The 26,958-nt window shown below is 48.6% G+C and overlaps 1 protein-coding gene across 1 annotated transcript in view; it reads left to right on the top strand.

Moving 5' to 3' along the window:
- Nucleotides 1–13,348: 13,348 nt before the first annotated feature.
- TMEM132C (transmembrane protein 132C) overlaps nt 13,349–26,958 on the top strand; it is a 119,481-nt gene continuing 105,871 nt past the window's right edge. Inside the window, 2 exon segments of the mRNA XM_045534726.1 lie at nt 13,349–13,403; nt 13,523–14,411. Coding sequence (XP_045390682.1) covers nt 13,349–13,403; nt 13,523–14,411 — 944 coding nt within the window.

A 26,958-nucleotide genomic window follows, 5' to 3' on the forward strand; every position in this document is an offset into this window, starting at 1 on the left:
GTGAAAACCTTTCTCCACACTCCTCACGGGGGGTCGATTGTGTTTTCTTTATTCATTTTTAATTTTGTTTTAGGTCCGCAAATCATACATAAATACCTTAATGGTAAAGCTAATTCAGCAACCTACCACCACTCCATGACATTTCAGCCTCCCCTTCGCCCAGGGAAGCCGTGCTCTAAGCTTGTCGTGAGACCCTTGGACACGCAGATACGTGCCCATGGAAAAATGCATTTTTCCCCTCGTTGTAAAAAGTCATGCAAATGCTGCCGTGCTAGTGTACAACACCCCCTGCCACTGCGGGAATACCGTCTCCCTTGCCGTGTAAATGCAAAATATTTTTAATATGTCTGTGTATGTGTCTGTATGTGTCTGTATGTGTTTGCCTGTGTGTGTACATGTGGATGTCTGTGTTTCTGCAAATGTTTGTGTCTATGTGTATTAGTGTGTGTATGTATCTGTGTCTCTATATGTGTGTTCATGCTTGTGTGCATCTGTGTCTATCTGTGTGTATTTCTCTGTGTATGTGTATGTGTTGGTGTAAGAGTCTATATGTGTGTATCTTTGTATGTGCAGGCATGTGTCTGTACATGTATGTGTAGATGATCATGTGCTCGTGTCTTCATATCTGTGTATGTGTATCTGTGTATATTTCTCTGTGTATGGGTTGGTATAAGAGTGTGTGCATCTGTATGTGCACACATGTGTCTGTACATGTATGTGCATGTGATCATGTGCTCGTGTCTTCGTATCTGCATATGTGTATATGTGGGCACATGTGGGTTCATTTCTCTAGTGCAGAAACTTGGGGGTGGGCCCAGGGGAGGTGCATTTCCCGCCTTCACGACTGCCGACTGTGCCTTGGCCGGTTCCTCTCCACCAGCAGCGCGGAGACCCCGCGTGGAAACCGGAGGAGCTCGCGGCAATGCCCGAGGCCGCCCGTCCTCCTCGGGGGTGGATGCTTGAGCCGTTTCCCATGGCGCCGGGGCTCTGGCATCCGACTGGGGATCCCTGGGTGTCCCCGGATTCAGGACAGGATAAAGGCAGGTCAGATTAGTGACACAAAGCCTGCCTGTTCCCCTAATCATCTTATCATTCCTAAGTTCAAACGGAATTTCTCCCTCCACCCCCAGGGGATTCGATTCTCCCCCTCCCCGAGCTTGTCTCCACAGGGCAGGGACCCTCGGTGTGTCTGGAGCTCGCCTGAATGAGTTTTTCCAGGCGAATACTTTCCCATAAAGGCACAATTAATGCAGGAAGGAATCAGAGGCCCGGGGACGGAAAAGGCTGAGCCATTCTGCTTTCTTAACAGCTTGAAACGCTCTGCTTTGCTTCGAGGAACCCTTGTGTCGTAACCACTCTCTCACCGAGAAATCCCTCGCTATCAGGATACGTGTGGATTATCCACATAACTACACTGTTTAGACTATGGAGAGAACTGCGTCTGTTTGGCTGGCCTACCTTGGCCCAACTGCTGATACCAAAGGGTGGATTTTAGCCAAGCTGCACAGTTGAGAAACAAAACAAAAACAAAACAAGCCACCCACCCCCCCGCCAAAAAAAAAAAAACCCAAACAAACAAACAAAAAATCCTAAAAAACAAAACAAAAGGAGGCAATCAGATTCTGGAAAAGCGAGCAAGGGAAAAGTCAGGTGAACAACCTGCCGTCAGTTATTGGACAGTGAGGTCTGACCTGCTCCTGCTTGGAAGGCAAAGGAAACGGTTTAGGGAATGAGGTGTGAATCGAATCAAGTTGATGGTTCAGGTGTGCTGGGTGTGGTCCAGGCCGTGGAGTGGACACAGAGCTGGGGGGCTCTGCTCTCCCCCCAGGAGACCCGTGGGACAGAGGAGCTGCCTGGTGACAGGTCTGGGGGTCTCACCTCCCGCAGCCGTGTGTTCCCGGTTGTCATGGCAGTGGTGGGCAGGGTTGCCCTGTTGGCGTCCATCAAACAAGAAGCATCAGGAGCTTTTAAGGATGCCTTCAGGGCAGCGGGCAGGGGTCTCTATTTTCCTGTTAAAGATCAGACACCAAAGTTTCTATGATGCAAAGCAAGGTGAGCCTTGTGACCATGGCTTTGGTGGCTTTTTCTTTTGTTGTTTGCTATGAGGCCACACTGTCGGGGACTCCAGTCACGGCTCCTAGTCTTAGGAGCACCACTACAGTTTCCTGAAGTTAGAGCGTGGTTCTTAAGACCTTTATTCTTAGGAATCCGTCTTGTTCCGTTTTGATTCTTACATATATTTCTAGAACTTTCGGTTTCACTTAACTAGGGCTCATGTAGTAGGTGAATGTCCCTTCCACATCCCCCCACACAGTGGTGGCACCAAGGGCTGGCTCGGTGAGGGGACTTCATTCGCCTCCACCCCAGAGTCATACCCGTCAGTCCTCCCTTCCGTGATGCAGAGCACGGATCCTAAATCAGCCTTACACTGTCCCCAAGCAGGATGTGGCCCTGCCCAGGCTCCTGAAGCTTCAGTCAACTCTGCTACTCACGTTCTCTGGGTCTGGCAAAGTCACCCAGGACACAGCCTCCAACCTGGGTATTTGTCACTTTGTCTCAAAACATTTGAGAGCCTTTAATGGGCTGCCACAGCCCCCTGCAGATTCAGGTAGCAGAATGTCCTGGAAAGGGCTCGGGTTTGGGGTTTAGATCGCTCTCCATCGAGATCCTACATGATCTAGAGAGTGAGTGATTCTCTCGGCCTCACTCTTCCCATCTGTGGAATGGAGACAGCAAGATCTACTTTGCAGGATTACTGCAAAGACTAGAAACATCCACGCCAAGTCCTAGCACCGTGCCTCATGCACGATCGGTTTCCTTTCAGCCCCTAATTTTTTTTGTTTTTCCGCTGAAGTGAGGGCCACTCTAAGAACACCCAGCCCGTAGACTCTGCCTGCAATATGTATAAAATTATCATTCCACTTTAGGCAGGATACGTTTAAAGATCCATCTTAGCATCTAAGCCATTGGAGGGGAGCTGAGAGTCAGGAAATGAGAAAACATCTTTGAAGTTAAAAAGTTAGAGGGGAAACATAAGAAATTCAATTTGTGTGCAAGTACTTCACAGAACCTCTGTTGCATAAAACCCGACACGGTGAAAACAACTAGAGAGGGACGATGGGGTTGCAGCTCAGGGTTGCCGTGGCAGAGAAGAGTGTGTTCGTGGTGCGGTTTGCTCCGCGGGTTGCTTGTGAACATCACACTCGTGTCTTCAAAGTGCACCTCCCGCTCTGAGCTTGGACCTCAGGCTCACTCGTGGCCTTGGCTTTTACACAGAGGGCTGGGATTAACTTCCTCCTCGGAGATCAGGGGGGCTCAGGTGGAGAGAGGGAGGTGGCCACCCCAAGGAACACAGCAGCCAGGTGGGCTGGGCAGGTGGGGATGCGGGTGACCGGAAGAGCAAAGGGGGCTTCGCCCCATTGGCTGCAGCCGATTGCACCCGGGTGGGAAAGCCCGCCTGCTATTGCCCCAAATTCCAATTTTTCACAAGGTGCTGAGAATCTAAGTTCTCTCTAATTTTAAAGAATTGCCGGTGCAGCCTCTCCCTTGCTGCCTCCTTCCCTGTCTGTCTTTAACCCACCGTGCTTTGCAATCAGCATGTCTGAGGCCCCCATTTGAGAGCAGCCCCCCCGAGAAGATGCTCCCTGAGCAGCTCTGGCCAGTGCTGCAGCCCCTCTCCACGGCCGCGCAGTTGGTGGTCCCAGCGGGAGGGCCGCGTTCTGGGTACCCCACGGGCCTCGCTGGTGCCACAAGCAAGGCTGCTGCGTGGCCGTCCCGGGAAGGAGGGTCAGTCGCCCTCCACGAAGGCCGTGTCCTTGCCACAGCCGACTCTGACTTCTTCCCTCCTCTTCCCGCGTCTTTGTTTTGTGCTGTTTGTTTCGGTTGCCCTAGTTTTGATGCAATAACTGGGAGCATCTTGTTTCCACTTTTGAACAGAGTGTTGGCTTCACACGTAGCTGCAGGAAAACAGTGGCAGCTGCCTGAACACATACCAGACACTGAATTCACAGGAGGCAGCTCTGAAAAAAAGGCTGCCCGGACAGCCAGAAGAATGTGACATGTTGTGTTTTGTGGACTGTGCGGCTACCTTCACACGCCGCGAGGGTCCTGGGGAGCGAAGACTATAGACCCCAGTGGGACGTGGAAGTTAACTCGGGCACCTGGGGACTTGGCGGCCCAAGGTCCACAGGGTCCCTGCATGTTCGCTGTGTCTGCTTGCTTGTTCATTGCATCTGTGTTGGGCACACGCGTGTTCCGGATGCCGCCTGGGCACTGGGCATAGAGGAGATAAGGTCTCTCTTTCCTGGGCTTCCCAGTCTAGGGGGAGAAGAGAGACTCTAAGCAAAGAAATCAGCCAATGCACGCAGATGGCTTTAGAGAGCGCGAGAAGAGCCCGGAAGACGGGACAGCCCGCGAGCCGCCGGGGATGACTGGGGGGCCGGGGTGAGGCTGCTGCGGCTGGGGCGGTGGGGAAGGAGGCTCCTGAGCCTGGTACAGACACCACCCGTGTTATACTGTCGAGGTCTGTTCCCCGCCTGGAACGTGAGCACGTCGCTTGTGGGAACTTTGTCTTGTCCCCACTGCATCTCCGCTGCCCGGAACAGAGCCTGGCATCTGGTCGGGGCTCGATGAATGGTGTTGAATGGGAGAGGGGGCACCTGCATGCGGGAAGAAGAGCCGGGGAAGGGCATCGGGAAGAGGGCACGGCCAGCCCGGCAGCTCTGAGTTGGCGTGAACCTGCCCTCACACATCTTTTTTTGGTTTGTGAGTTTCCAAAGGAAGGTGCATCTTTCTGGAACAATTGCAAACTTCAGTGGCCTTGAACACCCAGCTACAGCAGTGCGCCAGGTCGGGCGGGGTGATGAGGGCATCTGTATTCCCTAGAGAATTCAAAACCAGCAATAAAACTAATCAGAGTGGGTCTGCCTTTCATCCTCACCATGGTCGGCAATTCCAAACAGACGTAGGAACATGGCGCTGCCCAGTGAGGAAGACCCCCTGCCATGCCACATGCCCGGGGGGCATCACCTCCTCCAAAGTACTGCTCCCAACGTGCCTCCCTGGCATTGCTCTGCTGCCTCCCGATCCCGCAGCCCGGGGTTTCCTTGCTTCTCCCCACAGAACCGCCTATTTCTAAGCAATTGTGAGGGTGCCAGTCTTATCTGCTATACACATGGTTCCTTCTTCCCATGGGAACGCTTCCGCATCGTGGCTGCCTCCTCTCTGCTTAGAACCCGATGAGCGTGATAAACATGGTTTAATTATCCGTATATTCCCTGCAGAAGCAGGGCAGCACCGGGCACAAAAGAGCCTCTTAGTTAAAGTTTATTGAGGGAAGATTCTTCCCGATCCTATCTCCCAGTTGATATTTTTTCCCCTGAGATTAACGTGAAGACCAGGATTGATGTCCTGCCCCTGCAATATTAAATAAGAGCCGTTGTAGGCTCGGTGGGCTCACCCGTCAAAGACAGGGTGTTGAGTATCGGGTATCTCAAAACGACAGTGGGGGGCATCTCAGGTGGGCTTAAACCGTGAAGGGAGAAAGTCTAGCAGCCTCTGGCTTCAGGCACGGCTGGATCCAGGAGCTACTGCATCTCCCAGCTGTTTTATTCTCAATGTTAACTTCATGCACTTTCAAGATGGGATTTAGCATCTCTAGACTGACGCAGGCGTTAGGTAATCACAGTGCTGTCACCGTCACGTTTACCAAGCACTGACACTGTACCTCCACCGGAGAAGTATCCCTGGAAGTGAGATGTGAACTTGAAATCAAGCCTGTACCCTGAGGCGGTATAGCACAGGAGTGGGCATGTGAACCCCAAGTTCAAATTCTGATCCTGATGTCAGCATTCCTGGCTGGGTGGCCTTGGGTAAATTACCCACTCTCTCTGGGCCTCGATCTCCTTATGTATTAATATGAAATGGGGATGGACAAAGGACTTAACCCACGGGGTTGTTGAAGGTGTAAAGAACTCAGTATTCGATGTGCGGTACCTAGACCTGCAGGTTGGTGATGTTGGACTCACCTTCACCCTCCTGCCATCTTGGTGATCCAGGTTTCACAAGGCCAAGATTCCACCTTCAATTTGAGGGATATATTTTTCCCCTTGACTTTTCCAGAATTCTCCCCTGTAATTCTCCATTCCCCTCTTGGAAGGCTCGGTTTAAACGTCCTTTTCACAAGTTACAGGCTATAAAACGAAAGAGAAAAATTGCTTTCATCTTCTGGTATATCCTTTTCTGTTTTTTTTTTTTTTGTTTACTCAACCATCAGGAAAGCATTTTCTACTTTGTACCCTAAGACTTCTCATTAATATAATCATCCTAAACACTGGTAAAACCAAACAAAACTACAGATGCTAGCTAGTACGCAAATGAGACTCTCACGTGGGGGGAAATGTGGATGACTCAATGATATAGAGAAGTTTTTTTTTTTTAATTATCTGTAATTAGCAGGAAAGAAAATATGTGGACTCTATTAAAAATAAGCTCTTTATTTTTGAGGAGAAAAGACCATCCCAAAGAACAGGAACGCTGTTCCTTTTTATTTACGTGAATTGAGATAATTTGGACTCTCTGGATTAATGTAAGGTTCCATGATAAATAATACCACCATCTGCGATAAATGGACGCCTTTCTCTCTGAATGGATACAGCTCAACATTCTCAAACCATATGCTATGTGAGCAGCAAATGCAGTTATTTAAATTCCGCTGTAAATGTGTACATTATACAACTCTACATCCCTCCTCAATTTTTTTTTTTTTTTTTGGTTTTCATTTCCAAATTGTTTTGGAAGCATAGTAAAAAACCATGTTTACCTCTTCAATCCAAGGTAAACCTGGTATATAATTCAGATTGTAAAGCGCACTGGAGAAAACACTGAGAATGTTCTCATCTGCACGAAACACAACTCGGAAAGCCTTCCTCTCTACCGGGGGTCTGCAAACGATAGTGGAAGGCCACCTCCAGCCCACCGCCGAATTTTTGCATGGCCTGGAGACTAGGAATGTTTTTACATTTTTAAATAGTTGGGAAAAAATGTTAAAAATAGAGTAATGTTTCTGACATGTGAAAATTCCATGCAATTCAAATTTCAGTGTTTCTGAATAATGTTTTATTGGAACGCAGACTCGATTATTTGTTTACATCGGTTCTGGCTGCTCAGAGCAGGGCTGAGTTGTCGAGACTGAGACCATCCAACCCCTGAAGGCTGAAATGTTTGCTCTCTGAGCCTTTACAGAAGAAGGGTTCTGACCCCTTCTTCATGTGACTTGTGAAGCCAAGTGACTTCAGTTTGGATAAAGCGAAGGTGTTATCATTTTAGAAGGTTTTAGCTGAAAGTAGGAGCAAACCCTGTGCGTGACGGAAGTCCACTGGTTCATGTACCTGCCGCCAGGTAACATCCAGGGTGTGCTCATCTATGTTCCCTGACTGTTGTCAACACCTCGGGGCCTGAAGCTTCCACTGTGCCCACCCCCTGGCCGACTGTCTCTCTATGGATGTCACTCATAGTTTCAAGATGGGTGATGGTATTAATGTCATGACTTGGCCCCTACTTGGCCCCTGGAGCCAGAAGGTGTTTGCTTCTCTTAAAAGTGAGGGAAGCTCCTTCCCAGAAGCCCTAACAAATTTCTCCTTGTGGCTCCTTGGCCCAGACTGGCCTGGGGCAGGGCTTCCCGACCTCAACATGTCAATCTTCAAGGCCATGTAATTCCGTGTTGTGGGGCTGCCCTGTGCTCTGGAAGGTGGGGACCCGCGTCCCTGGCCTCTGTCCACAAGATGCCAGTGGAACCCCCCGACACCCTAATCCTGACAATCACGATGTCTTCAGACATTTGCAGATGTCCCCTGGGTAGCAAAATTGCCTCTATTTGAGCACTACATGTTTAGGCCTATGCATAATGAAAACAGTGACTGGAAACAGGTTTGGAATTACTCTGTTTTATTTAGACCAGAAATTGGCAAAGTACTAACCATGGGCCAAATCTAGCCCGTCACCTGTTTGTGTGGCCTATAAGCTAAGAATGGTATTTACATTTTTAAATGGTTACATAAGTACTTATATAATATTGGTTTTGTCTCCGAGCCTGCAAAAGCCTAGGATATTTACTCCACGGCCCTTTAAGAAAGAGTTTGCCCACCTGTAACCCCAGTGTCTGGGGAGGCTGAGGCAGGAGGATCACTTAAGCCCAGGAGTCTGAGGTCGCAGCCAATCAGAACCCACTTGTGGATGGACTGGGGTCCACGCCGTGTTGCGAGTGTCTGGCAGGGGAGGGCAGGGCAAATGTGGAGGAATCGGGCACGACATGGGCCAATTGCCAAGCTCAACTTCAGGAAATACTAACACCGTGTAGTTAAAACATCCCATGTTAGATTTATAACGTTGCCTGGTAAATATTTCCCTCTGTGCCTACTTAAGGTACCATTCTCCTGCTGACAGAGTCTGAGATTCTGAATGTTTTAGAGCATTTGTCTGTGAAACACCGAATCCTTCGCTCTGCTTCTTGGGGCCTGCTTGAGTAGCACCTGAGAGTGATTAGAGAGTTCTCCCAGAGAAACGTGGGCAAATATCCCCCCAGGGGCTCCGAGGAGAATGCAAGTACCTGCTGTTTTAAAGGAGAGTTTTACTGTTATGAAATTGCAAACTGCACTATGTAATTTCAGCGAAGGATATTCGGGGTTTGTTCAGAAGAGCCATTGAAATCAAATAATCCATTTATCAAGGTGCCTTTTGTTTCGAGAGAAAAGAAACAACGGGCCATATTTAGCATGGAGAGACATTCCGTGTCTGGGGAATGTTAATAAATCACAAATGGAGAGAGGGGGAAAAAAAAAACATATTGAGGCTGGCTTGTGTTTCCAGTAAGCTGCAGTGACTAGGGAGGAAAATCCAATCAGGGCTCTCCTTGCAGCATATGGGGAAAGGCAAGCTCTGTTCTGCAGGTGTCTGGTGTCATATGAGTAAACCGGAGATGTTTGACGCAGAATATGCAGCCGAAGTCATGAAAGAGTCTGCCTGCCTTGATTTCAGATCTTTTTTCCTCACGTGGAAGTCGCCCAGTTTTTTTTTTTCACATACAAAGATCACCCATTTTTTTTTCACCTTTCTGTAGCCTTAAAAGCTTTTTAGTATAACTTATCAACGTAGTTGAAATAATGTTCATAATAATAATAGCAACATCCACCTCTCCCAGTTGTTAAGCATGTTGATTCCTCTGCTTATGGCTTCAGTGAGGTGGTTTTATGTGATTTCTATTATAGAGATGCGGGTTCTGAGGCTCAAAAGTTTAAGGTATTTGAAAAAAATATCCTTATGGAGGAAGTTGTGGGGTAGGATTCAAGGATTCATTGTTGCATTTTGTCTGACTCCAGGAATGTTCTTAAGCGCTGTGATACATTTCTTCTTTCTGGGCTGGAGAAGGCTTTGGTTAAAATCCTTCCTCTGTTTCTTCCTACTTATGTAAGATCTGACAAACCACTTACTTTCTGTGTGGATCAAGTTAGATTAGGGCTTCTCAATCTTGGCACTGCTGACATTTTAGGCTGGATAATTCTCCATGGTGGGGGTGCTGTCCCGTGCATTGGAAAGTGTCTAGAACTTTCTACCTGCTAGATGCCGGTAGCAGCCCCCTCCCAGCTTAGACAACCCAAAACGTCTGCAGACATCACCAATTGTCTCCTGCGGGGGGGGGGTGGGAATCACCTGTTGTTGAGAACCACTGACTTAGACGCTATTTTTGAAAGTCCTCTGCATGCTCTAAAATAATTCCACGTGTGCATCTGGACTCTTCCAGGGGATTTTATTTTTATTTTATCCAATCGATGAGGAAAGCAGGACCTAGTATTTTTACCACTCCCCGCCTGACTCAGAGCAAAACCTGGCCCCATCCCACCTGCCTGGACCGACTGCCCACTCCTCACCTACCCCAGTCCTCGGATTTCCCTCTGCCAGTCCTGTACCTTGGCTGATCCCATCTCAGGAATCCTCACCCTATTGCATCCCACCTCCCCAAGTCCCACCCCTCCTTCGCATCCCGGCCCAGAGACTATCAACCCTGAAGACTCCATCCCTGGTCAGGCAGCACGTCTGAAGGTGGAGCATCCTGAGGAAGGTGGCACACCCCGTCAGCCAAAAGTGTCGTTTCCCCCCAGCATTTTCCTGTCTGGCCACTGAGTGACGTGGCCGTCTGCTGTGTCCACTATCTCGGCATCTCAAAAAGTCAATTTCCGGCAATGGTTTGGTGGTGGGGCTCTCCGATGAACATCTGATGGAGGAGGACACAATATCCCCAACACTGGCCGGCGAGTGCAGATAAAGAAAATGGACAAACAGGAAGGGAGGCGGCAGATGAACGTGCTGTCAGTGTGGAGGCCGGACAGACAGGTACAGCTGTCACCTGTTCCCCCCTCCTCCCCGCCACGGCCTCGGAAACCAGCATTGGACTTCTCCAGGGGTATTGTCTAAGATCAACACAAATGACTCAAGTGTCCTATCTTTCTGGGAGACGATGGTGTGAACAGATGAACCCGAGTGAGAGGAAGGATGGAAGGGCATTTGTCAGAGCTCACAACGCCCTGGGATTGTTTCCTTGCAATCAGGAGATAACGTTTCCTGAAAGAAAACATACAACAAAAGCTGGCAATCACCTCTTGTTCCTTAATCTGCTAGATCCGGGCTGAGCTGTGTGAGTGAGATGAGTTTCGGTGACATACACGGTGTCAGGGTGCATGAGGGTGCAGAGGGCTCTGCACAGCTCCACAGGGTCGTTCACATGGGCGTCTCCGTGCACGGCTGTTGGAGGTACGTGGACATAGCGTGAGATCACCTGACCCTCACAAATGAGAAAGTGATTCCCTTCCCACTCCTGCTTGAATTGCTCTATCTAAGAGGAAAATCTCATTTTGCTGTCGCTCGATCTTCAGCACCCACCACTGGATAATCTCCCCATTTAACAAAGAAATGGCCAATCTAGGGCTCGGAGCTGTAGGCAGGTGCAATTGGAGGGTGGGATCTTGGTGTTTTATTTATAGCAGGATTATTTAAACAAAATTACTAATTCATTGAAATGACTACATTATTAATTGCAGCTCTAGTCAATACAGTTATCAATTATTAATGAACTGCATGACTAAGTGCATAAATATCTGGCTAATGTTGTGAAACTGATGGATGTCTGAAGCTCAGGAATCGCCACCGTCAGTTGACAGGCCAGACCCCACTGCCTTCTTCACAGGGTCCGTCTCTTCCTGGCTGGAGCGGAGTCTCTCAGGGACTGGCGGAATGCAGAGCGAGGACCGACAGGGAGGGGTGGGGCAGGTGCTGTCCTCTCCCCACGGAGGGGAAAGAGTGACCTGCTCCAGAAACGGAAGAACCCTACGAGAGAAGACAACGTGCCTGCTCCGTCTTTATTTTATAGAAAATGAGCTCAGCATTTGCTTAAAAGCAAAGAGTTTACCTTTTAGACCTTTTCAGTTAAAAAATAAAAAAGGAGAAAAAAGGAATGCTTTCGTGCAGGAAGAGTGAGGCATGACGAGAAAGCGTGTTGACAGACGCTTCCTGCCATGGCCTGCAGCCAGACACACGTGGGTCCGCGTCCGGTGCGTGGCCCCCTGCAGAGTCCTGGGCTCCACCGCGAGTCTCTAACTCTCTACGCTTTAAGGTTTAAGAGCTTTTTTGGACAGGGATGAATACATCGAAAATAAAAGCATCCGATGGGGCGATTAGTCTGTTGGTTTTTACAAAATATTGCAGGTTGCTTACATGATGATTATTTCAAGGACAGAGAGCTGGAACTCCTTCTGGAATGTGGTGCCTTGGCAGGGCCTCCTGAATGTGTTTTAAATGGTTCTGGAAACGGGCTTAAAGTAGGAGTATTGAGCCATCCATGAAGAGACAGAAGCTAGTGTGACCTTCTTACCGGTGACCTCAGAGCAAGGCCTCTGGGCCGAGGACAGGAAGGAACGTGTCACTTCTTTGAAAAGCCGTCTTGACGACCCAAGTCCTTCCGCCTGGCTGTGGCAGGGAAGGCAGCTTTGATGTCCTGGCTGGTGTCCCTTCCGGGAAAAGGACCAGGTGCCCCCAGAGGAGGGCAGAGCCGGCCGCCGCACACACTGGTGGGCTTCACACACCGCCCCGCAAGGGTGGGACCCGCAGGAAGGCTGGAACGAAGGGGGCAGAGAGGAGCTCTCCTCTTCTCTCTCAGTACACGAATCCAGGCTCGTTTGGGTTTTCTGGGGTTTTTTAAAAAAAACCAGAGCAAGGAGTTGGGCTTTCTTGGGTTTGCTAAGTTAGCAATTGGAGCAATTTAAGTTTTGGGGTGCTGGGTATGTGGCAAGTTCTTAGTGGTGCCCCCAGCAATGTAGTATAAGCCCGGGGAAGGATCTAGGTGCAGACAACATTCAAACAGCAAGGAGCCCGCTGGGTGTGCTGTCAATGTCTGTGATGGGGGGGATCCCAGGAAGACGGGGGGACGGGCCGCTCTTTTCTGCCTTGGTGTTGACCTCTCAGCACCCAGTACGTACTGACTTGGCCGCTGAATGTTCTACATCAGGGGTCTCAAACTCACATGTACCCAAGGGTCACACAGAAAACACCACTGAGTGCCGGGGGCCGAGAGCAGGATGAGCCGGCTTGAGCGCTGCTCACTGTACCCCATCATCGCCGGCGGGGAGAAGGCCTAAGCCCCACCGGTCCCTCTCACATTTAAAGAGAAGCTGGAAACCCAGAGACTCCCTAGTTTTTAACAACTGGATTTCAACTCATAGAGATTGTTTAAAATACCATCAGTGCCCACTGCCCGGTGCACCGAGTCCCAGTGGGGGGCCCGGGGGGGCCCTGTGCCACCTCCGATCAGGGCTCCGTCCAGTGGGGACATGTGACGTGCTCATTCGTCTGTCTCATTGTACCTGGAAGCCTTGATAATGAGCACTGTGTCCCCAGCTGTGAAGGAAGATGACGGTGACAATATAGTGTCTTTGGTGACTAATGACTAAGAGTCACTCTGAGCAAATGGGTCAAGATTATCAAAGAATCTGAAGAATTTAGGACTAATAATAATATGGTGTTACATTTCCCCATTATTATGGAATAATATGAGGGAGATGATTTCTCTCATTACTAATTTTCCTAACAGATGAATAAAAATAGGCCAAATCTCTAGGTGAGAGATGAGGAACAACAATAAAAAAAAAAGACCGAGATGTCTTTCTTACGTTTTATTTATTTCATTAAACATTTTTTATTTTGACACAGCCTGAGACTAAAAGGAGAGTTGCAAGAATAGTAAATAGAATTTTCACACACCCTTTACCCAGATTTGGTGAAACTGGACCATATCTGGTCCCCCATGCGTTCTCCTGGAGAGCCATTCTCCGGCTGGTTCCGGGAGGGATTTAGCAATTGTAGGCACGTGGGCTTCAGAATGTCTCTCCCTCCTTTCTAAACGGCTCACAGACCTGGCAACTTCTGAGGAGCTCCTTAGTGATTCCGACTTTGTCTCTTCTCTCTTTCCCCCTCCTAGTGATAGAGGGTCGTGGAGTCGCAGACAACGTGCAGCGATTCTCCTCGCTGCCGCCTTACCTGCCCGTGAGCTACCGCGTCCTCCGAGCAGAGACGTCCTTCTTCCTGAAGGACGCCAGCCAGGCCCTGCCCTGCAACTCCAGCCTGCGCTCGCGCGTGGAGTCCTTCTTCACCTACAGAGCCCGGCAGCCCCCGGTGGTGAACGCCAGCTATGGGCCTTTCTCCGTGGAAAAGGTCGTGCCTCTGGACTTCATGTTGACCTCGAACGTTTTAGGTGCCTCCAGTAAGCTGGGTTTAGACTGGAAGCTGAAAGCCCACGTCCTGCGGGAGAAGATCTACCTGAGCCGGCCCAAGGTGCAGGTGCTGTTCTCCATCGTGGGCAGAGACTGGGGCGACCGCGGCGCCGGGGAGAGGCTGCCGTGTCTCAGGGTCTTCGCTTTCCGGGAGACCAGAGAGGTGAGGGGCGGCTGCCGGCTGCGGGGGGAGCTGGGGCTGTGCGTGGCCGAGCTGGAGCTGCCGCCCGCCTGGTTCAGCGCCCCCACGGCGGGGCCCGGGAGGAAGAAGTTCGCGGACCCGCCGGAGGGGAGCCCCGTGGAGCTGTACTACACCGTGCAGCCGGGGACCGAGCGAGGGGACTGTGCCGGGGGTGACTTCAGGAAGGGCAACGCCATCCGCCCAGGGAAGGACGGGCTGGGGGAGACCACGTCCCACCTGCAGAGGGTCTGCACCGTCAGCCTTTTCCGGGCCCAGGACAGCGCCCAGCTCAGCGAGCTGCGCCTGGATGGCAACGTGGTCATCTGGCTGCCTTCCCAGCCGGTCAGGCAGGGGGACGTGGTCACTGCCTATGTCACCATCTCCAGCAATTCCACCGTGGACCTCTTCATCCTGAGGTAGGTGCCCAGCCCGGCCCCCTCGGGTTATCTTTGGCATCCCTGGTGTGAGACTGGGCTCTGGGCTTGGCGGATATTCGGGAAGAGTCGGTTTTCACTACCTTCAGGGACCGTTCAGGTAACAGTGGAGGCCAAATTGTGCACCTGCCACCTGAGCTCAGCCGCTCTCCTTGCACTGTGTGTTTTGGGGGAGGAGGGAGGGCAGAAACTATAGCCAAAGGAGCAAGGCCAAAGTCATCAGCCTCTTTGACCTTGACTTACCATCACATTTGAAGAGAGATGTGATTTGTCCCTTGCTTAGGATTCCTTTGCAGATGTGCCAATGTAGGCTGCACGAGCGGAAGTCTGTGCAGGGAGCCCACGAAAAAGCACAGGAGTTGTGATATCTCACCGCGGGTGCATAGATGAGAAGAACCAACGATGATACACTTTTTAAAAATTTCAAAGTCTTACAGGGGTACAAAAGTTTTGGTTATATGGATGGCTTTTGCAATGCTCGAGTCAGGGTTAAAAGTGTCTGTCGCTCGCATGGTGTTCATGGTACTTTTTTTTTTTTTAATTGGGTGAGGTTAAATGTTGCAAGTTAGTGGCTGGGAAAGCCTACATTCGTGAGCATGGCTTAGCAATGATTAAAGGAACATGTCCAACAGAAAACTCTTTAGCAGAGGTATTCTATCTCATAAAACAAGCAAACAAACAAACAAAAACAGTCAAATTAAAACAAGGTAATAAACCACCTACCCTCACCTTTGCTGGTTCGGCAGGTAGCACCAAAGTTGTAACAGGGCTGCTCCATCACTCTGTGTGATGATTCTAAAATTTGGTACCGGGCTCCTGTTTTCTGAGGATAATTTATCCTGGGGGGAAAGGCATTTGAAGCAAATCCTCTTAATGTGTGAACTAGAATGTCAAAATGATGAAACAAAAAATTGCCTGTGATTTGTTTAAAAAATGAAGATTATAAAAATAAGGGGTTTTTCCTAGTACAGTTAAGAAGGACTTAGGTTAAAATTGCAACCTGTTAGAATAAAAAAGTATATTGAATGAGCTGCTTGGAAACATATTTGCAGAATACAATGATAGCATGCTATACCATATTTCAATTTTAACTTTCGTAATATGACTAGAAAGATGGTCATTTTTAAAGTTTTGTTTTGTTTTTACAAAAAGCGTTCAGAGGTTTCAATTAGTTTCTCAAAGTGTTCCCTAGGTCTTCAGATTCAGATAATTGTCTTCTGAAGTATCAGTCTTGTCATTACCTTTATAATTTTTCTTTTAATTTTTTATGTGGACTAATTTTGCAGCTCTTCATTTGTTTCTAGATGTGATGGGAGGAGATTTATGTCCTTCCTTTCAGGGGATGTTATGAAATCCTACATCTTTTACAAGATGTGAAGTTTGCCGTGCAAGGGATTCCCGTCACATTTGCACTGAAACCTTCTGCGGTCATTGGGGGACTCACTGACACCATGGTGGGGAGGGATGGACCTGCTGTTAGTGCATCGGTGGCTTTGTTGAAAGTGTCATAACCTTGTAACTGCAGGGCCAGGAGGGTCAACATTCAGACAAAAGGATCCAGGTTTGCTTCCTCCTGCCCTTGATGAGGAAAGATAGTGATCTAGATCTGAGTTTAGTGTTTTAGTAAGTCCCTTTGCCCTCTTAGTTTCAGATCATTCAATCATAAAATAAATACATCCAGCCCTGGCTTTGGAAACTGAAGATGGAAAGGGAACTGATAGTGTTGTTAAGGAGTTGGAAAAGTTTAGAGTCATCATGATCTTCCCACTCATGCTTTGTTAACTTCCGTCGTCAGAAAGTGCAGGCTCTGCCGTCTACCTGGGGTGGGGGTGAGCCCAGCCGCCAGGGTCCCCAGCTCTAAGGGTCCCAGTGCACCACCTGCTCTTGGGAGGCTCAGAACTGGCTCATTGGAGATGAGGGTCTGTTTGCTGTTTGTATCGTCGTGAAGACAGGCTTGGTGACAGAGAACTGCAGTCCTGCACCCAGCTGACCTCAATGCTAATCCTTTCTCTTCCACTCACAGCCTGTGTGACTTTAGGCAAGTGACCTAACCTCTCCTATGCCTCAGTTTCCCCAGATCCAAAGCGGATATAATGATGGTACCTGCTTCCATAAGGTTGTCGGGATTCCAGGGGCTAACATTTATTTGCAAGGTGCTTATCACAGCATCTGGCACATTAAAGTTCTCTATGCGTGTTGAATATTACTAACAGGGCCATTTTTAAACATCCATCAAACCTTCAATAAGCACTGGATTCTATTTTAGCAGTAAAAGGACCTTGTGCTTTGTACAAAACAACCACCACCAAGTTTGTTCTCAAAGCTGCATGGATTTCCGTTTTGCTATGTTTGTGGGCACTAGCTGCCTTTAGCTAGGCAACGTCATGGAGACCTTCGAAGACCTTAGCATCCAGCCGGCCAGCAAAGGTAGTGCCTCTGGAATTTAGTCCTGCATAAAGCTGTCTTTGTGAACGGCAAACCGTCCTGAGCATCGTGGAATTGCATAGTGCGCACATGCTCCATGTTCAGTTATTCTGCTCTTCAATTCCACAAGGAGGAGTCTTGGCTCTCTGCTGGCACACCTCTACCACTCCAAGAGCACCTGCTCATTTTGCTTTTTTGGCAAAATGAAAGATGGGTCACTGACAAAGCTATGATATTTGGAGAAAGTTAGACTTTTGGGGAGTTTTCATGGGACGAATAACCTATATAGAAACTTGGCATGAGCTTCCTTTGCAGGATCATTTTCACAAGTGACACATGTCCATAGGCAAACAGAGACAGCCTGGATTTTGTGTGCAACTTAACAAATTGAACTCAAAGGCAACCCTTGCTTTAGGGTCCAGTTAGTCAAGGTGTAGAAGCTGGAACCTTTGTTTCCTGTATCTATAATGTTATTTTGGAAGCCTATTATAGGAAAAAAAAATAATTACCAATATAAATGAAGAAATACGTATGCAGATGTGTTTCACAAATACTCATAAGCATGTTCCATGAGGGTCTGTTTCTCCACTCATTGCTGTGTCCCCAGCCCATGGCATATGGCTTAGCACAAAATAAAGCCCCAATAAAAATGTGTTGAATTAATGTAAAACCAAATAGTTTTGCATATAGAATAGCAAATCTATATCATAAACATTTTTTTTCATGGGTATATTTTTTCATAACTGACTAATTGACATTTCTTGGACTAAAGATCGAGATTCCTAAGTGCAAGCATAAGCACCCTTCACTATTCCAAGGATGTTCCAAATATATGGATGATTGGGGTCCTCAGCTCTGAAAATTCCTGTTGCCATCACGGTGTTCCTCGGTGCTCCGGGAGACCTCAGAATGCTGAGGAAGAAACTTCCTCCATGTGACTGTTTCCCCAGTGCCCAGCTTCACGCTGAGTTTGCAGAATCTCTCCACGGTTGAATCGATGTTCTCATAACTCAAGTTGCAGCTCTTAGGTAAATAGGTCAGTTGTGATCCCGCAGGTCATTAAAGAGAAGACTTGAGGCAACCATGAGCCTTTCAGCCTTGTCAGTGAGCAACTGAAATTGATACCTAAGGAAGCAACAGTGGTGATCATGTGTCCTCTCCAATTTAAAATAAGCTTAACTGAAATATGTAATTCAATTCGTAGACACGGAGCGATTTGTTCTCCACTTGTAACCAATTCTGAACCCTGCATTAGGGATGCTAAGAGAGTCATAAAGAATCCTCCCCAACTAGGAGATTATATGATGGTGCTAACGTGAATATATGCGTAGTAAATAGACAGCTCCCATGTCTGGACATAATGAAGGAGGATGATTAGCGTAGGAGCTGGCTTTGTCCATGCCAGGGTTTCTCAGCCTCAACGCTGTTGGCATTTGGGGCCAGGTAACTCTCTGTGGTTGGGCTGCCCTGTGTGTGCTAAGATGTCTAGCGGCATCCCTGGACTCTCCCCACTAGACCCCAGTAGCATCTTGATTCCTGCTCCAGTTGTGACAACCAAAATGTCTCCGGATATTGCTAAATATTCTCTGGGGGATGCAAAATCATCCTGGCTGACAACCAGGGCTCTACATCCTTGATGTGCAGAGAGTATAGACACCCGATGGTCTGTGAGACTGGGTCCTTGTGATGTTCCTCAACAATAACTGAGGGTGGAACAGCAATCTGTGTTGCTTCTTTGTCCCTTGCTGGGCAGGTTTGCTGTGCCCGGACTGACAATGGAGCCTTCAGGACGTACATCTTAAGAGACGATTTTTTTTTAAAAAGTAAAACACCGTGAAGGAGGTTGGTCCTCCCTGAAGAACAAAGATGGCGCAGGAGACAGGCTATTCTAGCATCCAGTCTTTAACGGCCCTCGCTTTGTAGAGGCAGGTTCACAAGATAAGAGAGCGAGGAGGGACTCTCAGCTGGGGTGCAGGGCGGTGTTTCCATTCTTCCCCCATTGGTGGACCTGGGGCCTGTGCATTCATTAGTTCTGTCCCGGTTTGCCTGGTGGGGAGCACAGGCATTATCGGTAGTAACTAAAGTTCTCCCCTGCAAGTCCACACAACGCCTCATGTGCTCAAGAGTGGCGGTATGCTCCCGGCATGTTCCGATAAATAAACAAAATGCATAAAGGGTGGATGCAGGGAAGAAAGCTCTTGAAGAGTTGTGCTAAGGCAACTTGTACACAGGAACACTGAGAGAAGTATTATTTTTCCAAGCAGGGTGTGGTTTGTAGGTGGATTCATTTCTGGAATCTAACTGTGTGATGAGAGAATTCAGGTAGAATTCGAAAACCGGCTCTTACCTTTAAAAACACTTGGTGAGGTTAATCCATTGCAGATAGACCTAGTTCCTAACTAGCCCAGGGCAGAGGCCAGAGTCACAGGTTCCCACTGGTGGGTGGGAGGTGGGGGGATTCATGGAACACGTGTGTCTTGATAGGCTGAAGCCGGTCGTGGGTCCTCAGAATTGAGTCCACTCGTACACACAACTGCACAAAGTACACAGATGCTCGTAGCAGCGTTTTGCATTGTAGCCAAAGCATGAAAACTACCATCACCTGACAGAGGAACAAGCAAAATGTGATCTATCCATACTGTGCTACATTACTATTCAACTGAGAAAAGGAGTGAAGTTCTGATCATGCTACAATGTGCGTAAACCCCGAAAACAGGCTGCTGAGTGACAAAAAGACCAGACACAAACGGTCACGTATTGTATGATGTCATTTACATGAAATACCTAGGACAGGCAAATCCAGAGAGACAGAAAGCAGATCGGTGGTTGCCAGGACCCGGGGGAGCGAGTGCTAATGGGTGTGGGGTTTCTTTTTGGGGTGATGAAAATATCCTGGAATTCAGCTTGACCTGTGTCATTGTAGACGCTTCCTTTGCTACTAGGCAATGTAGACCCCTCACGAACAACCTGGCTGTGCCCAGACCCAGCGTCAGGAAGGGGAGACCCTGAAACCCAATCGAGTTCACATTGACTCCAACATTTGGAGCTAATTCAGAAAATTCTGGAAACTCATTTTCCCACACTCTAAAATTCATTTCCCCTGTCGAATGTCTCCAAAGGAAGGGTTTGTTTTCATTTTCTCCAACTTGTCATTTTAAATGCATTCTTCTGGAACAGAGAAGAGGAACAATTTTCTTTCTGCTCGGGAAGAAGTGAAGAAATAATGTTTCCTGCTCCGTCCCCGGCCCCTCCCCGGTCCCCACAACACATCTGGGTTGCCAGGCAGCCCGGCTTCCACGAGACAGTGGAGAGCGATTTTACTGTTGTGGGAAACATTGAAACACAAAATTGACTCCAGCTCTGTGAAAAGAGAAAGGAGCCAGAGCCCTCCCGACCCGAATCCTGCCCTCTTTCTTCCACATTCTTTAACCCATTTAAAAGTCATCTTCGTCTTCGAGTTCCCCAAATCACCGCGTTGTCTGTTGTAAACAATTTAACACAGGAATCAAACGGCCCCGTGACATCAGTCCCTTCCTATCTGGCGGTCTAAGGTGGTCAGTGACAATTGCAGACATAACGTTCAGTATTTGGGAAGATGGAGGGATTTTTAAATACCCAAGTGCTGCCACTTGGTTTGGTGTCATTAACTCCAGCGTTCCTAAATATCAGAAATCTGAACCACTTATGTCTTAAAATCCCAAGCGTTATTAGCTGAATTAAAATCTTGGGGAAAGAGAGAGAGCGAGGTGTGCATACCTGTTTCACAAGCATTCTGATTGCATCCTCCCTTGCTTAAAATCTTTCTGTGCTGTCTAATGGGACGTAGCAGCAACTGAGAGAGGATCCTGGCTTCGTTATCAGGATACAGAAGATCATCAGTGGGTTGCTGGCGAAGTAGCTCTGCTGATTTGGGAATATTCCGTTAAGATGCATGTTCCTGGGTATCAACACCGACAGCAAGCAGATGCCAGCGTGACTCAATGCCATGAGCACTGGATGCCCAAGCCCCGGAGCATGTAGATCCTCCTCTAGGGGTGGGGGGTCCATCAGCTGGAGTGCTTCCAGCTGCAGTTAACAGCCCTCCACCAACAGGAGCTTACAGCAGTGGTTCTGACTTGAGTGGGGGGCTTACTAAAGCAAAAAGCTGCCGGACCCCACTCTTTAGAGTTTCAGACACGGGAGATGTGAGAGTGGAGCCAGAGAATTCATATTTTTAACAAGTTCCCAGGTATAACTGTGGCTGAATTGTGTGGAATTGTGTCCCCCCAAATTCATATGTTTTGAATACTAGGTAACAATTCAGTACCTCCGAGTGTGGCTTCCTTTGGAATAGAGTCGTTGCAGATGTGATTGGTTAAGAGGAGGTCATACCGGAGGGCCCCTAAACTGGTAAGACTCATGGAAGATGAAGGCAGAGATTGGGAGTGCCAAGGATTAACAGCAAACCACCAGGAGTCCTCAGAAGGAACCTGCTTTGCCAATATCTTCATCTTGGACCTCTGGCCCCCAGCACTGTCAGAGAATGCATTTCCGTTGTTTAAACCACCCAGTGCGTGGTACTTTGTTATGGCAGCCCTAGGAAACGGATGCACCAGGTGCTGCTGCTGGTCAAGGAACCCAACTTTGAGAACCAGTGGTTCATAATATAAGCACATTAATTGTGTACTGAGCAAGGAGCCTGGGTGTGGGCAGCCCCACAGCATCACGAACTCGGGATTTTCCCATCATGCTCCACTGCCTTCCTCAGGACTTACCCATAATGCATCATGGCTCACAAGATGGCTGCCACCACTCTGAAGATAAATTTCCCGACTGCGAGTGGCCCGTGCAGGAAGGAATGGGGCAAAATAAACAGGTAAAGGCCATCTCCTTATATGGCTCTGCCTTTCTGGGGAGGGAAATCTTGGCCACAAGCCTGGCAGCAGACTTCCCAGTACGTCACATTGGCTAGAACCGGATCCCGTGAGCACCCTTAGGCCATCTCTGGCAGAGGGGAAAGGGAAATTATGCTATCATAAGTTATTTCTTTTCTTTCCTTTTTTAAAATGTCTGATCTTATTTATTTGTTACTCTTAGAAAATTATATTTCTGACGGGACTCAGAGTAGAAACCCTCAGAAAGGACAGCATCCGTCTCTTGGAAATCTGTTTCTGATATTTGACCTTGGCTTGTTTTAGTCTCTTGGTCAAAAGCTTAGTGTCTTCTGTGGTCGCTTTGCATTTTTCTTAGTATATTGTTTTTTTCAGAGTCATACACTGACGTTTGTATCCTAGGAAAAATGAAATAACAAAATGCTGAATCTTAGGTGCTTTGGTCCTTGGTTTCTTACCTTCTTTGTTTGGAGGCTTTCTCAAAACATACTAGCGGAAATCATGTTCTTTGAAGAGATTGGAAAGTTTTCAGATTCTGTTAGCTCTTTCAGACTTTAGGTGACCAGGCACAGTAGTATCAGTCAGTCCAGGAAGATCCTTCTTAAACTCCCTGCTATGGTTTGAATGTTTGTTCTCTCCAAGACTTGTCAAAATTTGATCCCCAGTGTTGGAGGAGGGCGCTCATGGGAGGTGTTTGGGTCATGGGGGTGGGTGGATTCCTCATGAATAGATTAATGCCCTGGTAGACGGGTGAATGGGTTCTCACTCTGTTACCATGAGAGCTGGTTGTTAAGAAGAGCCTGGAGCCTCCCCTGTCTCCCTCTCTCTTGCTTTCTCTCTCACCATGTGATCTCTGTGCACAGGCCAGCTCGCTTCACCTCCTGCCATGAGGCTCTTGCCAGATGCAGATGCCCAATCTTGAGCTTTCCAGCCCATCAGAATCATGAACCAAATAAACTTTTTTTTCTTTGTAAATTACTCCCTCTCAGAGATTCTGTTATAGCAACAAAAACTGAAATAAGACACCTCTCACTTTTTTTATTCAGGTAGAATTTTCATAACATACAGTAACTATTTTAAAGTGATGAATTAGTGACATTTAGTGCATTCGCAAGGTTGTGAAACCACCACTTCTATCTGGTCCCAAAACATGTTCATCATCCCAAGAGGAAATCTCATACCCACTAAGAAGTCACTCCTCCCTCCCTTCTCCCCAGAGCCCCTGGAAGCCACCAATCTGCTTTCTGGCTCTCTGGACTTCCTGTTTTGCACTTTCCTCTACCTCGTTTTTATTTACAACAACCAAGTTGAGAACACTCAGATTAGGATGCACAATGCAACCCTAAGCTGATATTGCATTTTTTTCCCCTCCCGTTCTCCTTGGTCTGTAACAGGAGTGCCCCTCATTCCATACCAGGTGGACAAGGTCAAAATACCCTGCTTCATGGGGAAAGCTTGTTGGTTGTTCTGCCCACTGATTTAGACCCCAAAACCCTTCTGCATTTCAGCAGGATGTCAGCAGCAACTTCTGTGACCATACGCTTCTCATAAAAGGTAGAGAGTTTTCATTCATTGTCCACTTCAGTGAGTTTCCGGCAGCCATTCGCTGGGAAGGAGATGTTCGTCTTCATCCCGAAGCAGCTACTTGCCTCCACAGTACCATGAAAAAAAAAAAATTGAAAGTTATTGCTTGTGCATCCCGTGAGGCTGGATACATGCTGCCCAGATGACACGGGGAGCCAGTTAGCCAGAAAGATGAGGGGATATTTGTCACGTAGGGAATGAGCAGTGACTGCCACAGAGGATACTATCAACTCCCTGAGACTGATTTCTACCGTCTTTTGAGATAATGGCCTGAAAGAGAAATTTTTGTTCAATTACCGGGAGAGGAGTGCAAACTCTGAGTGTGTAGGATGAGATTTGTACCTGTTAGATTTATTACCCAAGAAGAAGAAATTGTCTAGTACTTGACAGCTTGTTTGGTGGAGGTGGTGTCTGTAGTCAATTCGTTAATACCTTACACCCTAAATACTTCCATAAAATGCGTGAAGAAGAACCTTTCTTTTCTCAGAAGGATGAAGCAATGATGCTGCTGCCCGCTCCCAGCACAGCCTACTCAAGGCCATCTGGGGACCCAGAGGCCGTCTCTCCCAAGGACTATTTTCATCTTTCCTCTCCGTAGCTGACTGGAGGGGAAAGGGGGCCAAAGGGAGGGTGAGATTGGATTCGACAGCACCCCTTATGGCGAGGGAAAAGCAGGCAGTGTGGACAGGAGGAGCAGGTGATGCGGCAGCAGAATGAGTGATTTTTTGTGATGCTCCTGGCAGTTTGTGAGCAGCCGTGGAGAACAGTCAGGTGGGACTGTGCCCTTTGAAGGATCACTGCCCGTTCCAAGCCTCCCAGAGGGACCTGTCTGCCTGCTTCGTAGAGTACGTTGCACCACATTTTGCAAAACATTAGAGCTTTGGGGTTTCTCTTTCTGGTTGGAGGTTTCATTTGAAGGGAGAAATTGTCTACTGATAGCTCATTCTGAGATCCTCACGAATAACCACAGTTTGAAATAATGGCCTTGGCTAAGGGGTATTTCTCTCTCACTCTCCTCTCCTGGACTTCCCATTTGGAGTCAGGGGCTGACTCTGAGGCAGGAGTTGCACAACTAGCCGCCTCTGACCAAATCAATCCCACAGTTGTGTTTTGTGTGGTGTCTACAAGACTTTAAAAATAAAATCAATTAGTTGCTCTTTTAGCTGTAGTTCTCAGTTGCGAGTAGCAGACTGTGCTCTGGCTGGGTTAGGCAGAACACGAGCACAGCAGACGACCTCAGGGAGTCCACAAATCTTCACAAGAAGTAGAGGCGGAGTTAGGACCTGCAGAGCCCAGAGTCATGGCCAGACCCTCCGTGGGGACATCTCCAGAGAGAAGGGCCCACCGCCACAGCCCCTTGCAGCTGTCACTGGCGACACTGAGAAGTGGGTGCCAGGACCACATCTCTGCTGCCCTGAGAAATCTCCCCTCTTAGCCAGGAATACATCCTTTTATTACCTTCCATGTCAGAGTCTCTCACGGCTGGATCTGACTGGCTGAGACCCGGTCACCTGACTTCATGGAGCAGCAAAGGAGTCTGGGAAAGTGAGTTTCTGGCTTCTGCCTCCTGAAGATGTTCCCACCAATGGAAACCACTCCCCATGTGTAAGGGTGGCATCCAGAAAGCACGACAAATGTCCAACCTAGTTGCTAATACTTTTTTTAAAAAAGAGAGAGTTTACATAGAACGTGGGCATTCAGCTTCTCTGGAAAAGTGACAAGGTCTGGAAGTACCAGGTCAGCAGTTCTGCACGGCGATGATTGCCTGGAGCTGAGCGGCGGCTGCCCTCCTCAGACAGTCCACGTGCACCTGGTTCATCAGATTGGGCTCCGTTCACTTCACCCACATTGTACCTACCTCTGCTGGCCTGTCTAGTTAAACCAAATTCCGGCTGCTGCCTACCTAGCAATGGGTCTTCATTTCCCCGCAAGTCATAGGTGGCATTTTCTATCCTTCCCTCCCGTCCTCCTTGTGCTAAAGCGTCACTTATTTCCTGTTGCAACATGCAAAGCTCATTCCTGCCTCAGGGCCTTTGCACTTGCTGTTGCCTCTGCCTGGAATGCTCCTCAACCTTCTGCCTTCACAAAGTGGGCTCTTTCTTGTCCTTTAGGACTCAGTGCTGGTTGGTTCTCACCCCTGTTCACCTGCCTTCAGGCCAGAGAGGAGCTTACCTTTCTGCACATTCTCCATAGGGTTCTCTTTGTACTGATCTTTTGTCATTTATCCTCTCTGCACCATCTTGTACGGATTTGCAAACTCGAAAACACCCCTCTGGGCTTCATCCTGAGTCGTGACTGCACCTTTGTGTTCCCCACAGCATGTCAAGGTGCTCCTGCCCAGGTGGGGGTTCCTGGCAGTAGTGAGGGACAGCAGGCACTAGGAGGCAGCAGGAGTGCGGGTCTAGGGCAAGGTCTGCTGGTTTTATAAAGATGCCCTTGGTGTCTGCAGGCAGGGAGGGGACAGACTGGTGATGCAGTAAGTGAATGTTCGGATTCTCTCGTCCTCGGTGTTTGAGGACAGCCACCCGGGGGAGACGCTTGGGAGGGGATCTGTGTGGTTGGTGTGGGCAGAGCCTCAGCTTCTGGTTTTCAGGTCGGGCCACATTCAGGCAGGCGACTCTTCCAGAAAGAAACAATTTCCAACTTTTCTGGCCGAAGACGGTGGCAGTAAATACCTTCCCTATGTGCTCTGAGCGGAGACTCGGCAGCCCTCGCACGGCCCCACGGCCCTGGCGCAGACGGTGTTTGATGAGGCCTCCCCTCCGCTCCCTCTTCTGTTGCACTTGAATGTGATTCGGGCAATTACCTCTGTGAGGGGCGACCACGAGGAAGTGGTCTTCAGTCAAGATCAAAGAATTCATTAAGAAATTATATTTTCCACCCGACAGAGATAGGTGAAACCGAAAGGAAGATGTTTGAACATCACATAGACGCGTCCCGGCCATGAACTCAGCCTCCTCCTCCCCTGAGGTTAACCGAAGCCACTAAGATCTTTGCTCACAAAAGAATTAAAAGTTGCCTGTTTCTGAAAAAGCCTCATACAGCATTCTGGGGCTCACTCACCTGGCATTGCTGCCTAGTCCTTAATTCTTGAACTGGCTCCAAAAAAAGCAGGCACAGGCCTGTTGCTATGGAAATCACTGGCTTTTTTTTTTTTTTTTTTTTTTGCATAAGAAAATTTAAAGAAAATGTTACATTAAAAAAAAATACCTACAAGTTTTTTTCTTGCGCCCAGATTGCTATCATTTTGGCCATCTAATGTAAACGGTTCGGCAGTGTGCACATTCGCGCTAAATTGAACAAAGAAATAGATTAAAAGAGGGGGTGCAGTTTGCAAGATTGAAGTGGCCTCTTTCCCCCTCCCTTTCCGTGTCTGAGGGCTGCACGCTGGGCTTGAGGCTGTCTCGCCGCTGTCTCATGAGGCACTTTCAAAGCCCTCGGTAAACATTAGGCAGAGCCAGCCTCTCGGGGGATGTGATGAGAGTCATCATTTTCAAGGTGCTGCACCTTGGTCCTGGGGTGCCCCTGTGTCCAGCAAAGGGGCTGGAAGCATCAGGAAGCCGCTCGCCAGCTGAGGGACAAGCTGTCCCTGCTCCTTGTCCTGTCCCCCTGTCTCTGGTTGGACATCCAGGTGGCTGCCGCTGGGACAC

Source organism: Lemur catta, chromosome 21 (genome assembly GCF_020740605.2).
Source record: "Lemur catta isolate mLemCat1 chromosome 21, mLemCat1.pri, whole genome shotgun sequence".
Taxonomy (NCBI): domain Eukaryota; kingdom Metazoa; phylum Chordata; class Mammalia; order Primates; family Lemuridae; genus Lemur; species Lemur catta.